Source organism: Sebastes umbrosus, chromosome 13, assembly GCF_015220745.1.
Source record: "Sebastes umbrosus isolate fSebUmb1 chromosome 13, fSebUmb1.pri, whole genome shotgun sequence".
Classification (NCBI taxonomy): Eukaryota; Metazoa; Chordata; class Actinopteri; order Perciformes; family Sebastidae; genus Sebastes; species Sebastes umbrosus.
The window spans coordinates 4,273,686-4,287,316 of NC_051281.1; the positions used below are offsets into that span (position 1 = coordinate 4,273,686).

At 41.1% G+C, this 13,631-nt stretch overlaps 2 protein-coding genes across 3 annotated transcripts in view; both read left to right on the forward strand.

The window, feature by feature from the left end:
• Positions 1-1,648, forward strand: part of LOC119499822 (trace amine-associated receptor 13c-like) — a 978,627-nt gene extending 976,979 nt beyond the window's left edge. Inside the window, exons 1-2 of one of the 2 annotated variants that reach the window (XM_037789031.1) lie at positions 167-339; positions 832-1,648. In XM_037789031.1, coding sequence (XP_037644959.1) covers positions 167-339; positions 832-1,648 — 990 coding nt within the window. Of the gene's footprint in view, positions 1-166; positions 340-831 lie in introns of those variants that run through there. The other variant, XM_037789032.1, reaches the window with a different exon arrangement.
• A 3,442-nt stretch (positions 1,649-5,090) lies between these two features.
• Positions 5,091-6,619, forward strand: LOC119499823 (trace amine-associated receptor 13c-like). Its single transcript, XM_037789033.1, has 2 exons — positions 5,091-5,263; positions 5,803-6,619. The coding sequence occupies exons 1-2, from the start codon at positions 5,091-5,093 to the stop codon at positions 6,617-6,619; spliced, it is 990 nt and encodes a 329-aa protein (XP_037644961.1).
• The last annotated feature ends 7,012 nt before the right edge of the window (positions 6,620-13,631 follow it).

A 13,631-nucleotide genomic window follows, 5' to 3' on the forward strand; every position in this document is an offset into this window, starting at 1 on the left:
GATGGTGTGTTCTGCAGATTTAGTGAAGAGGGGCATCAGAGTCAAACAGACACTGAGAGAAAGAGGATGGGAGGACTCAAGAGAATGTGAGAGAGGTTAATCAGTTTTATGACTCAGGTTTGTTCAGAAAGCTGCCAGAACTGCAGCTATCTACAGATCTCTGAAGATGGAGGTTGAGGACGGAGCAGAGCTCTGCTTTCCACAACTCCTGAACACCTCCTGCAAGAAGCCCACCTCTCCTTGGCCCGAAGCTGTGATCCTTCAGACTTTGCTGTCCACCATCTCTCTGCTCACTGTAGCTCTCAACCTGCTTGTCATCATCTCAGTCTCACACTTCAGGCAAAGATTAAATTCTCAGCACAACCTACACTTTAAGTTTTATCTATATATTAACATTTACAAGAAGAATTGAGTTAGTTATGAATGATGTTGAAATTTGTCACACTAGATGTCTCCTCCCACCAACATTCCTTGATTTTTTTGAACATTGACTGTAAAGTTTTAATTGCCTGACCTGTGCTTTTCGTACTGTGACAAGTCAAACTGCCTGCTCAGAAAAATGATTATTGGTATGGCAGATAAGGAAAACGTGAACAGCTACTGTAGATTAGAAGAAGAATTGTCTTTGAGCTAGTACTGAACAGTGTTGCACCTTGGAACATTAGACTTGTATTCTGCCTTGCTGGCTCAAATGTGAGACTGTGGTCAATTGTCCACACTTGGCCATGTGGTAACTACAGATGTGGTAGATCAGGAATTCTTGTTTGGGTTGTTTTGTCAGTTAAATATGAGGACTTGTTGGGTTCATGATACCTTTCTCTTTCCATCCAGGCAGCTCCACACTCCCACCAACATCCTCCTCCTCTCTCTGGCTGTCTCAGACTTTCTCGTGGGCCTCCTGCTGATGCCGGGAGAACTCATTCGAAAAACATCCTGCTGGTTTTTTGGTGACCTCATGTGTTCTCTGTATAAGTATTTGTCCTACATCATTACCTATGCATCAGTAGGTGTCATGGTGCTCATATCAGTTGACCGTTATGTTGCTATTTGTGACCCTCTGCATTACACCTCCAGAATTACTGTGAATAGAGTGAAACTCTTTGTTTGTCTGTGTTGGCTCTGTTCCGTTTGCTACGGCAGTCTTGTTGTGAAGGATGACCTGACTCAACCAGGCAGGTATCATTCCTGCTATGGAGAGTGTTTGATTGTCATTGACGTTATTGCAGGAACTGTTGACCTTGTGTTAACCTTTATTGTTCCAGTTACTGTCATCGTAGTTCTGAATATGAGAGTATTTGCTGTGGCTGTGTCTCAGGCTCGTGCCATGCGCTCTCACATTACAGCTGTCACACTCCGGCTTTCAGTGACTCAAACAGCAAACAAATCTGAGTTGAAAGCAGCCAGGACTCTTGGTGTTCTTGTAGTTGTGTTTCTAATCTGTTTCTGCCCATACTACTGTTTCACTCTTGCAAGTGAAAACATGACCAATTCTTCAAATACATTCTTTGTGCTGTTTCTGTTCTATTTTAACTCATGTCTAAACCCTGTGATCTATGCCTTGTTTTACTCCTGGTTTAGAAAAGCAGTTATACTCATTGTCACTCTTCAGATACTGCAGCCTGGCTCCCGTGAGGCCAACATACTGTAGAGAGGCTGTGGAGTGACTGAGATCAGACTTGCCCTATGGAATAAGAAATTAATATGTTCACGTTGTTCAGTGAGTGAATGATCAAATACAGAGAGTGAAAAACAGGCTTTCCTGTCTTTAATTCGAAATTGTGTATGAACAACAATTGAAAGGCCTGTGCCGCACATTCAGCTTTTGCTTGTGTGTGTCATGTCATGGGTTTCATTGTATGACTGTTGTTTATATGTCCTCTCTGACGCTGATGCATTTTATGAAAGAGTCATAAGCACCATATACTGTTTCTAGGTAATCACAGAGTTTAATGTAAGCTTTAAATTCACACGTGTATTACACTTATGACAAGTCTTTTTTCTTTTTTTCTATTTGTTGTCAAATAAAGAAAAACATCAACTGTTTTGCATTCAGATAAAACTGTCAGTACAAAAAGATCATGCTCCCTTTCAGATCAGGGACTCTATTGATATTTGACAATAAGTAATATCACTGGCCATAAAAAACACCATGAGACAATAATTCCCCCCATATATACACACTTTGTGCTTCAGAGGTTAACTGGACCTTCTACAAAAACTAAATATACATATATACGCAGATAGGAGCTGGTCTAGTTATTAGAAAATGCTAAATATAATTATCAATATTAATACAATTTATATTAATAAATTATTAATATATGTTAATAATAACAGGTGACCAAATTACATTGGTACATAAGCTTAAAATACATTAAAATTGCTATCAAAAGTAAATAATTATCAAAATAATTATTCATTATATTGAATAATATGATTTAATGTATATTAAATCATCCTCGGGGCACCACTCTTTGAAACAAAGAGAAAATTATAGCACATTAATGCAGTCTCATAGATAAGTCTCATTAAGTATACTGAACTATCAATTTGGAACTTTGATTAATAGTTCAATTAATAATTAAAGCTGCGAGCAGCGATGAACGGGCCATCGCCCCTCCTCACCGGTCAGGGTTGCTGGCGGGACGCCGCCCGACGCGGCCGGGCACCATGAAACCGAAACTCTGACGAGCACCATGAAGCCTGCCACAAGACTCTACGACAAACGGTTCATGATTTATAAAAGGGGCGGGGATAATGTGTAGGGGGTGGGGCTAACCTTAACCAATGAAACAGGAACTCTCTGCTGAGTGATATGACACCTCCCCCAAGACTCTACAATAAATGGTTCATGAGTTATAAAAAGGGGGGGTGGCTAATGTGTAGGAGGCGGGGTTAACAATACCAACTTAACAGGCACTCTCTATTGAGTGATATGACACCTCCCACAAGAGTCTAGCACAAACAGTTCATGATTTATGAAAGGGGGCGGGGCTAACCTTAACCAATGAAACAGGAACTCTCTGCTGAGTGATACGACACCTCCCCCAAGAGTCTAGCACAAACGGTTCATGAGTTATGAAAGGGGTGGGGCTTATATGTAGGGGGCGGGGCTAACATTAACCAATGAAACAGGAACTCTCAGCTGAGTGATATGACACCTCCCACAAGACTCTACGACAAATGGGTCATGAGTAATGAAAGGGGGCGTGGCTAACGTATTGGGACGGGGCTATAAGTATATTTTTGCATGTACATGTCATCAGGACTGGACCATCATCATATCTCAGAAATTTGGGGCTGATCGGATAATGTACAGTTGAGTTACAACAACTTCCTGTTTCATGGCAAAAGGCTCAAAATGGCCGCCATGCCACGGTCAGGTCGTTCAGTGAAAACTCACCATTTTGATAACTTTTCATCCTCAAGGTCATAAGAGGGTTCTGACCAAATTTCAAGTTGATCTGATTAAATCTGTAGGAGGAGTTCGTTAAAGTACACGACCTATAAAACGCCAAAAAAGGCGAAAATCGCATATTAAATTCAAGATGGCTGACTTCCTGTTGAGTTTTGGGCAAAACTCCCATAAGCTTTTTTGTTTGTCTTCACATGTTACATCTATCTGCCAAATTTCATACATGTAGGTGAAACCGTAGCGCGGGGCTCAACTTTTTCAACTCTCTGGGGCTAGCGAGCCATTTTGCAACAGCCAAGCCTGAGACCCTTAAAATATCAAATTTTTCACCGGGTCTGATAAGTGTGCCAAGTTTAACAACTTTTAGGGCATGCTAGGGTCGTCAAAAAGGCGATTCATCCGAGAAAAAAAGGATAGTAATAATTCCTTCAGTTTCAATAGGGCCTTCGCTGGTCCGACGTTGTCGGTGCTCGGGCCCTAACTATAACCAAAATAGATAGTAAAGGTTGAAGGATATTGGAGTTTTTGACACAGCAGCGGTTGGCATTATTCACTCTTGTACAACATTAAACAGACCAGCATGTATAATCCACAATCATTCATTTACAAGATAATAAAGGTTTAAAACACAATATTAATCTAACGAAATAACTAAACAAACCAAACACTGTGTGTGTGTTTGTGTGTGTGTGTGTGTGTGTGTGTGTGTGTGTGTGAGAGTGAGAGAGAGAAACAAAGACAAGAAGGCTACTTGTCTCAAAATATCTGCAGGTGCCTACAGACAATATGGCGAGCGCTGTAAAACTACAAAGATGGCTGGATCAAAGATGGCCGCCAACATGTTACCAGATGGCCTCTTTGTTCTTCGGAGCACATGTGCTCAGGAATGACAAAGGGGGGTGTGATGTGGGGGTTGAGATTATCTGAATGCGTATGTTTATGTTTAAAACTAATTCACAGTTTCTGTACGTGATCTTAATGTGTGTCAGATAATGCAGTGGGTTAGAAAAGATGGTTAGTTTGCATGCAAGACTTTGTCTATGTGAAGCATAAACTCAACACATCAGATATATTTTCAGGTCGAGGGATAGCATACAGGTATAACTGAGGTCACTCGCTGAAAGGGGTGTAGGATAGCAGACAGCGGTATGTGCTTCCATACTGTTCGGTCCACACGTATTCGGGTAGGCACGTCCTGATTGGTTCGTTACATTTATGCAAATTTTTAGTGGGCGAATGCGTGCTTGTAATTGGAAGAGAGCATTACCCATAGAGTCCAGTAGAGGACTCCATCTGTGCTTATGTAACAAGGGTTACAATATCGTAACCATCATTTTTCCATGCCGTTCTTTTGATTGTCTAAACACTGCTTAAATTACTAAAAAAAGGGCAAAGGGTAGGCCAAGGGAAAGGAAACATGGCTAGAAAATAAAGAAGGGGAGATATGAGACAGAGACGGTGAGAGAGAAATGGGTGGAGAGTTAGGGTTGCACGACAAATGATGAAGATGATGGTGTGTTCTGCAGATTTAGTGAAGAGGGGCATCAGAGTCAAACAGACACTGAGAGAAAGAGGATGGGAGGACTCAAGAGAATGTGAGAGAGGTTAATCAGTTTTATGACTCAGGTTTGTTCAGAAAGCTGCCAGAACTGCAGCTATCTACAGATCTCTGAAGATGGAGGTTGAGGATGGAGTAGAGCTCTGCTTTCCACAACTCCTGAACACCTCCTGCAAGAAGCCCACCTCTCCTTGGCCCGAAGCTGTGATCCTTCAGACTTTGCTGTCCACCATCTCTCTGCTCACTGTAGCTCTCAACCTGCTTGTCATCATCTCAGTCTCACACTTCAGGCAAAGATTAAATTCTCAGCAGAACCTACACTTTAAGTTTTATCTATATATTAACATTTACAAGAAGAATTGAGTTAGTTATGAATGATGTTGAAATTTGTCACACTAGATGTCTCCTCCCAACACATTCCTTGATTTTTTTGAACATTGACTGTAAAGTTTTAATTGCCTGACCTGTGCTTTTCGTACTGTGACAAGTCAAACTGCCTGCTCAGAAAAAGGCCTATTGGTATGGCAGATAAGGAAAATGAGAACAGCTACTGTAGATTAGAAGAAGAATGTCTTTGAGCTAGTACTGAACAGTTTTGCACCTTGGAACATTAGACTTGTATTCTGCCTTGCTGACTGTTTTTGCATAACAAAGCTTAAATGTGAGACTGTGGTCAATTGTCCACACTTATCCATGTGGTAACTACAGATGTGGTAGATCAGGAAGCATTCAAAATCATATATTTTTTTGGGGAATACTTGTTTTGGTTGTTTTGTCATTCAGATATGAGGACTTGTTGGGTTCATGATACTTTTCTCTTTCCCTCCAGGCAGCTCCACACTCCCACCAACATCCTCCTCCTCTCTCTGGCTGTCTCAGACTTTCTCGTGGGCCTCCTGCTGATGCCGGTAGAATTCCTCCTAAAGACATCCTGCTGGTTTCTTGGTGACCTCATGTGTTCTTTGTCTAAGTATGTGTCCTTCATCATTACCTCTGCATCAGTAGGCGTCATGGTGCTCATATCAGTCGACCGTTATATTGCTATTTGTGACCCTCTGCATTACACCATCAGAATCACTGTGAATAGAGTGAAACTCTGTGTTAGTCTGTGTTGGCTCTGTTCTGTTTCCTACAGCAGTCTCTTTGTAAAGGATGACCTGACTCAACTAGGCAGGTATAAATCCTGCTATGGAGCGTGTGTGGTTGTCATTGACTTTATTGCAGGAACTGTTGACCTTGTGGTAAACTTCCTTGTTCCAGTTACTATCATCGTAGTTCTGAATATGAGAGTATTTGCTGTGGCTGCGTCTCAGGCTCGTACCATGCGCTCTCACATTGCAGCTGTCACACTCCAGCTTTCAGTGGCTCAAACAGCAAACAAATCTGAGTTGAAAGCAGCCAGGACTCTTGGTGTTCTTGTAGTTGTGTTTCTCATGTGTTTCTGCCCATTATACTGTGATCTGCTTATAGGTGAAAACTTGAGCAATGCTTCATACATATCACTTGTGGTCTTTCTGTTCTATTTTAACTCATGTCTAAACCCTGTGATCTATGCCTTCTTTTACTCCTGGTTTAGAAAAGCAGTTAAACTCATTGTCACTCTTCAGATACTGCAGCCTGGCTCCCGTGAGGCCAACATACTGTAGAGAGGCTGTGGAGTGACTGAGATCAGACTTGCCCTATGGAATAAGAAATGAATGTGTTCATGTTGTTCAGTGAGTGAATTATCAAATACAGAGAGTGAAAAACATGCTTTCCTGTCTTTAAGTCGAAAAAAGTTAACAACAGATTCCTCTGAAATACTTGATTATCAGATTCAACACCCTTTTATCATTGCTATTTAATTTCCAGAGAAACATATAGTGTAAAGGGTTGAACATAGGAAGTTAAAGTTTCACAAATATGGTTAAATGATATTATTGGCAATTAAGATTATTTTTTTGGTAGATTTGAGGTAATTCATAAAATTTCCCATAGCATGGTAATTTATTTTAAACTGACATAAAGTATGATAATAAACTTAGACCTTCATAATGTAACTTCTTGTCTTCTCATTGATGTTTCACAATAAGTAATATGAACAAAAACAATAACAGAACTATAAACGTTCACTGGTACTGGCAGACTTGAACCCAAAAGCATGACAATGAGACAGTCAAGAGTTACACGGAAAGTTGAGTTTACTTGGGAACGTCAAAACCAGGCGATCTGTCACTAACAAATCCAAAAAGGAGGTATGCAGAATATCAAAGGTCTGATTTTTCAGTGTACAGCTGCAGTATCTGCATGCTTAAACCATCATGGAATGCTCTGCTGACTTGCCAGAAGATGGAGCTGTTGACTTAATTTTGTCCAGGATAGAAATGAAGTAAAGCAGTTGAGATGACAAGGTGTACAAAATCATGGATGAGTTAGTGGGACACTTTTACCCACATCTCAATAATTACAAATTAGATTTATTTTCACACATTTCAGGTAGAGAAGATCTGTTCACTTTTACATTAAAGTACAGATGGATGCCTTTTAGCTGCTGATTTACACATTTTTCAACAACCCTTTCTGCCACTAGAGCTATCTGTTTTGCCTCTCTGCACAGTGCACATACCACACTTAAATAAATCCACTCATTTGTTTAGTTGAAGGCCTGTTTTCTCTGTCAGTTCTAGGACAGGGTGTCTCCTGTCTGAGTGTGTCATCTGGACTTTGAAAGCACACACACACGCCCACTCTGCCGTACATTTACCGCAAGTTTGAACAAGCTGGAAGAGGGCAGGATGTCATTGTTTGCTAACTGACAGAATTCAGTGTGTATACACATTTAATCAGGTTTCTGGCACGATAAATATAGGAGGTGGACACAATGAGATCAGGGTTCTTGATAGATTTGCTTTTTTTTTGACAGGGACTACAACATTAAATAAGTAAACACTTTGCAAGTATGGTTTTACTTTCCACATTATTTTTTATTTAATCACTGCTTTTTTATCAAATACAAATATATACATTTTTTAAATATGAAATAGAAACTCTAAGTGGAGCGAACTTCCAGGTTGATCTACAAAAAGGTGCAATTGCAGGACTTTTGTTTCAGGAAAAAAATCTTGCACCAAAAAACGGTTTTGGAGAATATTGTATCCTTCCTAAAAACATTATGGCTTAACTTTTCGCCATATTTTAATGAAATATGTGGGCAGGTTTTTAAGATACCCTCTTAACAAACAAACACATGGGACAAAAACATAACTGACTTGATGAGGTAGTCAACAACATGACATAAAACAACTAAATACATTTTTCAAAGCAATCATCTCACTTAGCGCTAGTGCTGATGAGCTGTTGTCGTCATTGCTGATGTACTTCCATCGAACAATGTTCAAACACTCCTACAGCGAATACAACACACTGTACACACACTCCTCTCTGGCCTGTGTTGTTGTGTGTATCTCAACATGTCTGGAGCTGCTGCTGCACATTCCTCCGTCTGTCTGCATGACGCCTGCAGCCAACCGGAGCATCCGGCTGTTTAACGGGCAGGAGGCTCAGCAGGCAGAGCAGAGCTGCTGCTGAACATCAGAGTGAAGCCACTTTTCTCCCTCTGGGATTGATAAAGCTGTAGGATACTGACATGGTATTGCTAGTTGTATAAAGAACAAAATGTTAACAAAAAGTTCCCAATGGTCTGTTGTAAAATATACCTGTCCCCTTAGGCTAAATCACAAGTAGGGGCTACACTACACAGTGTTCTTTAACAGCAGTAGATTTTTTAATACAGGTTTCTTTCTTTCGTGTTATTAACTTCTGAAACGTTTCCACACAAAATGTACACTGATCAGCCATAACATTACGACCACCTGCCTAATATTGAGTAGGCCCCCCTTTGTTGCCAAAACAGCCCTGACCTGTTTGTCCAGCACATCCCACAGATGCTCGATTGGATTGAGATCTGCCATCCACATGATGTAAAAGAAAATGTGATTCATCAGACCGGGCCACCTTCTTCCTTTGCTCCGTGGTCCAGTTCTGATGGTCACGTGCCCTTTGTAGGCGCTTTTGGGCGGTGGACACGGGTCAGCACGGGCACCCTGACCGGTCTGCGGCTACGCAGCCCCATTCGCAACAAAAAACTGCGATGCAATGTCTGTTCTGACACCTTTCTATCGGAACCACCATTAACTTTTTCAGCAATTTGAGCTCCAGTAGCTCTTCTATTGGATCGAACAAAACAGGCCAGCCGTCGCTCACCACTGCTTTGGAAAATGTAAAGCAACAGAAAGAACACTCGGTTTAAAACATGCAATTTTAGTCCTGTGAAAATAACTTTTGCTTTCTGATAAAAGACCATAGTTACATTTTCTTTGTAAGAAAAACTACTTTTAAAGAAAACGCGGTTTTGTTCCGTTGAATATAATAATTCATGTTAGATTCCTTAAATGCGGACTTTGACATTCTCCATCCACTCTTACTGATGATCTTGAAAAATCAATCATTATCTGTTGTCAGCTCAGAAACATGAGCAGGTCGATGTGAGACCAACAGACGGCACAAGACTGCAGAGACTCATGGGTAATCTATGTCATCACTACGTGCTGCCCTCTGGAGCCAAGGCTGCCACTGTTCAATTACCACAGAGACCACAGGATTACAAAGCCGTTCGTCATGCATTCCTTACAGGTGTATGTCACACTGACTCGGTGTATAAGGTCACGGTCTGTCAGCTAAAATAAAGAAGGCATTTGACGTGGCTCAGTCACTGTGGGCAACCTAAGTCACTGAGGCACAGGAAGTTGGCATTAAACCTTCAAGTTGCAATGTGGAATGAAAAAATTGTGGGCTGTATTAATTAACAACCTGATAGATTCATTCATCTCTGACATATTATGCCAAGTAAAACTATACAGCTAGCAGACAAAAAGCAACACCATTAATCATTAATTAAGACATGTTTGTGTCCACCCAATAGTTCAATATTCACTCTCCTTTAAGCTCAGTTTTGGTCTCCAACTCTACTAAAAAATAAAATAAAACTAATCGTTTTATGTAGGGCAACCTCCGGGTCTGAGAAGTGAAGCTGATGTTGAAGAGCCTTAAATTTGTATTTTTTCTAATAGCCAGCAGGGGGCGACTCCTCTGGTTGCAAAAAGCAGTCTGATTGTATAAAAGTCTATGAGAAAAATGAACCTACTACTCACTTGATTTATTACCTCGATAAACTTTGATGGAAACATATTTTGTCGTGGATAACGTTTGTTTTTGACGCATCACAAATGTGTGGATGTGTCCTAGAACAGGCGCCTTGTGTGAGTGAAGGCAAGCAGGCAGAGGAGCAGAGACTCCGACCCTGGAGACCAAAGCTACGGTCTCCCCCGCGTCCTCCGACCGTGGCCAACACTGTTTTGCAAGACGGGCTTCACTATATATATATATATATATATAACTTTGCGGTTTTGGTGCTTCTGTGTAGTTTGTGTTGGAGTCTGAGTCTGAACAGCGTAGCCACACGTGAGCGCGCATGGGACACCGACCCGCAATGATTTATACGTGTAAGAAGTTACAAACAGTCCCTTTAATATAGATCTCTTAGCTTAAATAATATAACAAACATTCATTTTAAGCCAAACCCTGATGTTTTTTTTTACTGAACCTAACAAAGTACTTTTAACTGCATATTTTGTTTTGTCTTGTTTCAATTTACAACGTTAACCATGTGGTTAAAACTGTTTAAAACTGAAACCGTAAACGAGAAAAATACGTCTCCCTTGAAACCTAATTGTGAATCAGTTTAGTTTTATGGGAACGTAAAAACATAAAGAAATATCATACATCACAGCAGCAAGTGTGACAATCCCTTTTTAACACGATTTAAATAAGCTGGCCTTCTGTTTTTTTGTGTACATTGGTTAATAAACTGTTAACATAACACAATAATAGAATAACCAACCAAATAATGAATAGAATTGATGTCCAAAACAACAAACAAAAAAGCTGACACACAGGAAATCCAAATGATTAATGAAAATAGTCATTTCTGCCTCGACGCCTCCGACCAGATAACCTTAGTCATTACCGTCCCCCCCCCCCCCACTCTCTGTCCTCACCGCTCCTCACTTCCTGTAACTACAAGGCCAAACATGTTTGTGGACTTCATTTTCATTTCAGGAGGAGAGACGAGGGAGGGGTGAAAATGTGTCAGAATGATGGTTTGGCTGTGTTTTATTCATGCCGGGGGGTGTCTACAAACACACACACACACACACACACACCCACACACACTCACACACACAACCACCTCACCCTCAAATGAGAGCTGACGTCCCTCTGAGGGGAAGCCGTCTCTGACCTTGTCTCCCTCGGCAAAGACAGAGTCCATTTTGAAATGAAATACTACGGGTGATTCATAAACCATTCCTGTTTAGTGCAATCGCTGTATTGTCCCATTGTTATTTTATATTACATCTGATATCTGAAGAATGGCACGGTTCGCCGAGCGAACTGTCGAGACATGTCTCAGACAACCACAACAACAAGCAGAGCTAACGTGTAGAGAAGAGGCAGTGATGTTGCAGCTCGCTGGAGGCTGTAAACCGAACTGATGAATGAGTTAAAGGCCAAAGACATGAAGAACATAAATATCTGCTGTCTGATGCTGTGAAGCTGTTGTCCTCAGGGTGGAACCACCTGGTTGTACTAAACAGCTGTGTGTGGTCATCTGTACAGAAAATGCTGGTTTCTGATTGGCTTGCGAGGATGTTCAAATGACACTTTCTAAATAGCTGTAGAGATTCACGAGGGTTCATGTGACATACATTCTTTCAATTGCCCATGGTGTTTTGTTTTGTAAGTTACTTTAGTGACGTGTTTTCCGTACTTAAGTTACGTTGTTTCTGTACACATTTTACTTAGTTTACTCACTTATTTTAAGCTCAACCATGATGTTTTTCTTAAACCAAACTAAATGGTTTTGTTGCCTGAACATAACTGCAGACGTTACCATAGTTTTGTTGTGTGGCGTACAAATGACACACGAAAAGCCTAAAATGCGCCCTCACGACACGCAGAATGTCCTTGTAATGTCGTGCAATTTATTCGCCTTTCCGGGAGACCGGGTTGTTGGAGTATGTAGGGGCTTTTAAAAGGTCAAGGTGAGAGGTGATGTAATGGGACTTAAGGCCTTTGCACACTAAGTCCATATCTCGTTTTATTTTTTTTAAATCCATCATCTGATAAAAATTGTTAAGCACAGAAACCTTGCACACTGAGTCCGATGCGTTTAGTAATTCTATATGTTGCGAAAATTTGCAATATGAGACAAAACTGACTTAATTACATGAGTGCAATGGATAGCACTAGTCCCAAACGGGTTTAATGAATGAATGACGTTAGCAAAAGGAGCTATCGTTTAACTGCATGGAGCACAATCTCTACTGTCGCATCTTTCCTACAGCCTTTGTTTTGCGATCATCCCCAATTCCAAGCTTTTCTGCGATCACCTGCCACAATCTACCTTTAAATTCTGAATCTCTGTATTCTTTGTTTGGTCTTTAGTTTACTTTGTTTGTCGTAAAGTGAATCAGCTTATTAGATGCCATTTTGGATGATGACGTTTGCATTTATGGTGGCCCTGAGTGGCCAAACAACTCTGATAGGTGCAAAAAAAAAAGCCGAAAACCAAACCTGTTACGAAAACTTTAATGACGGACGAAAGTTTTGGAGTCGGTGTGTGAACGTGATTGACACGACAACACATGAGGTCGTATTTATTTTTAAACATGCGACAATTTCAGACATAAAATATGGATTTGGTAGGACCCAAAGCCCTTTACTTCTGGGCCAAAAGAAATATGTGAGCAGGTTATAATTTTGAGAGTATTGTCCAAGGATTTAATCGCATCACTCAAGACTTCCTGGAGTCTGTTGCCTGGCATGGTGACATCAAGCCTCCACGAAGTCACGGACCAAGAAATAGTTCCAGCACTTAAACTCCCCCTTAAAATCAGCCCTGTGATAGTCTGACGACCTGTCCAGGGTGTACCCCGCCTTCGCCCCAATGTCAGCTGGGATCGGGACATATTCCACGACAAAATAGGTTTCCCTCGAAACGTAATTCACAATGCAGTTTCGTTTTATGTTGAACGTAACTTTTAGGAGACAGGGATGAATACGGACACATTTATTCTGTTCACAATTGTTAGAGCTCAGTGGTTCTTTGTATTTGAGGAGCTCATTGACCTGTGTTTTAGTGCTGCCAGCCTGTTCTCCTTTTCCTCAATAAATCATCTTTGAGTTTGTGTTTAATGAAAGCGAGAGCCTCATTTTCTTCCCTCCCTCCTGTACTTTGAAACAGGGTTAAGCCTTTGAAGTGTGAATAGTAGCCAGGACATTAAAATCAGCGGGACGCTCCCAATTATGAACCGCCCCTGCTGGGTTACAGGAACTTCAGGATTCCTCCGTACCCCCTAACTGAACCTGGGTAAGGCAGACCTTCCTCCCCTCAGCTGTGTGGAGGTCACAGGGGGCCCTGAAGCCTCGTTAGCACTCACAATTCAGACCATCTGTGTCACAGAGAGCTGAGGGGTTTCATTTTTATTTATTTTTTTAAATGTAGGCTAATGGCAAGTCTTTGCCAGTCCCCGATGTTGTTAGGTTCTAAATCTACAGGCT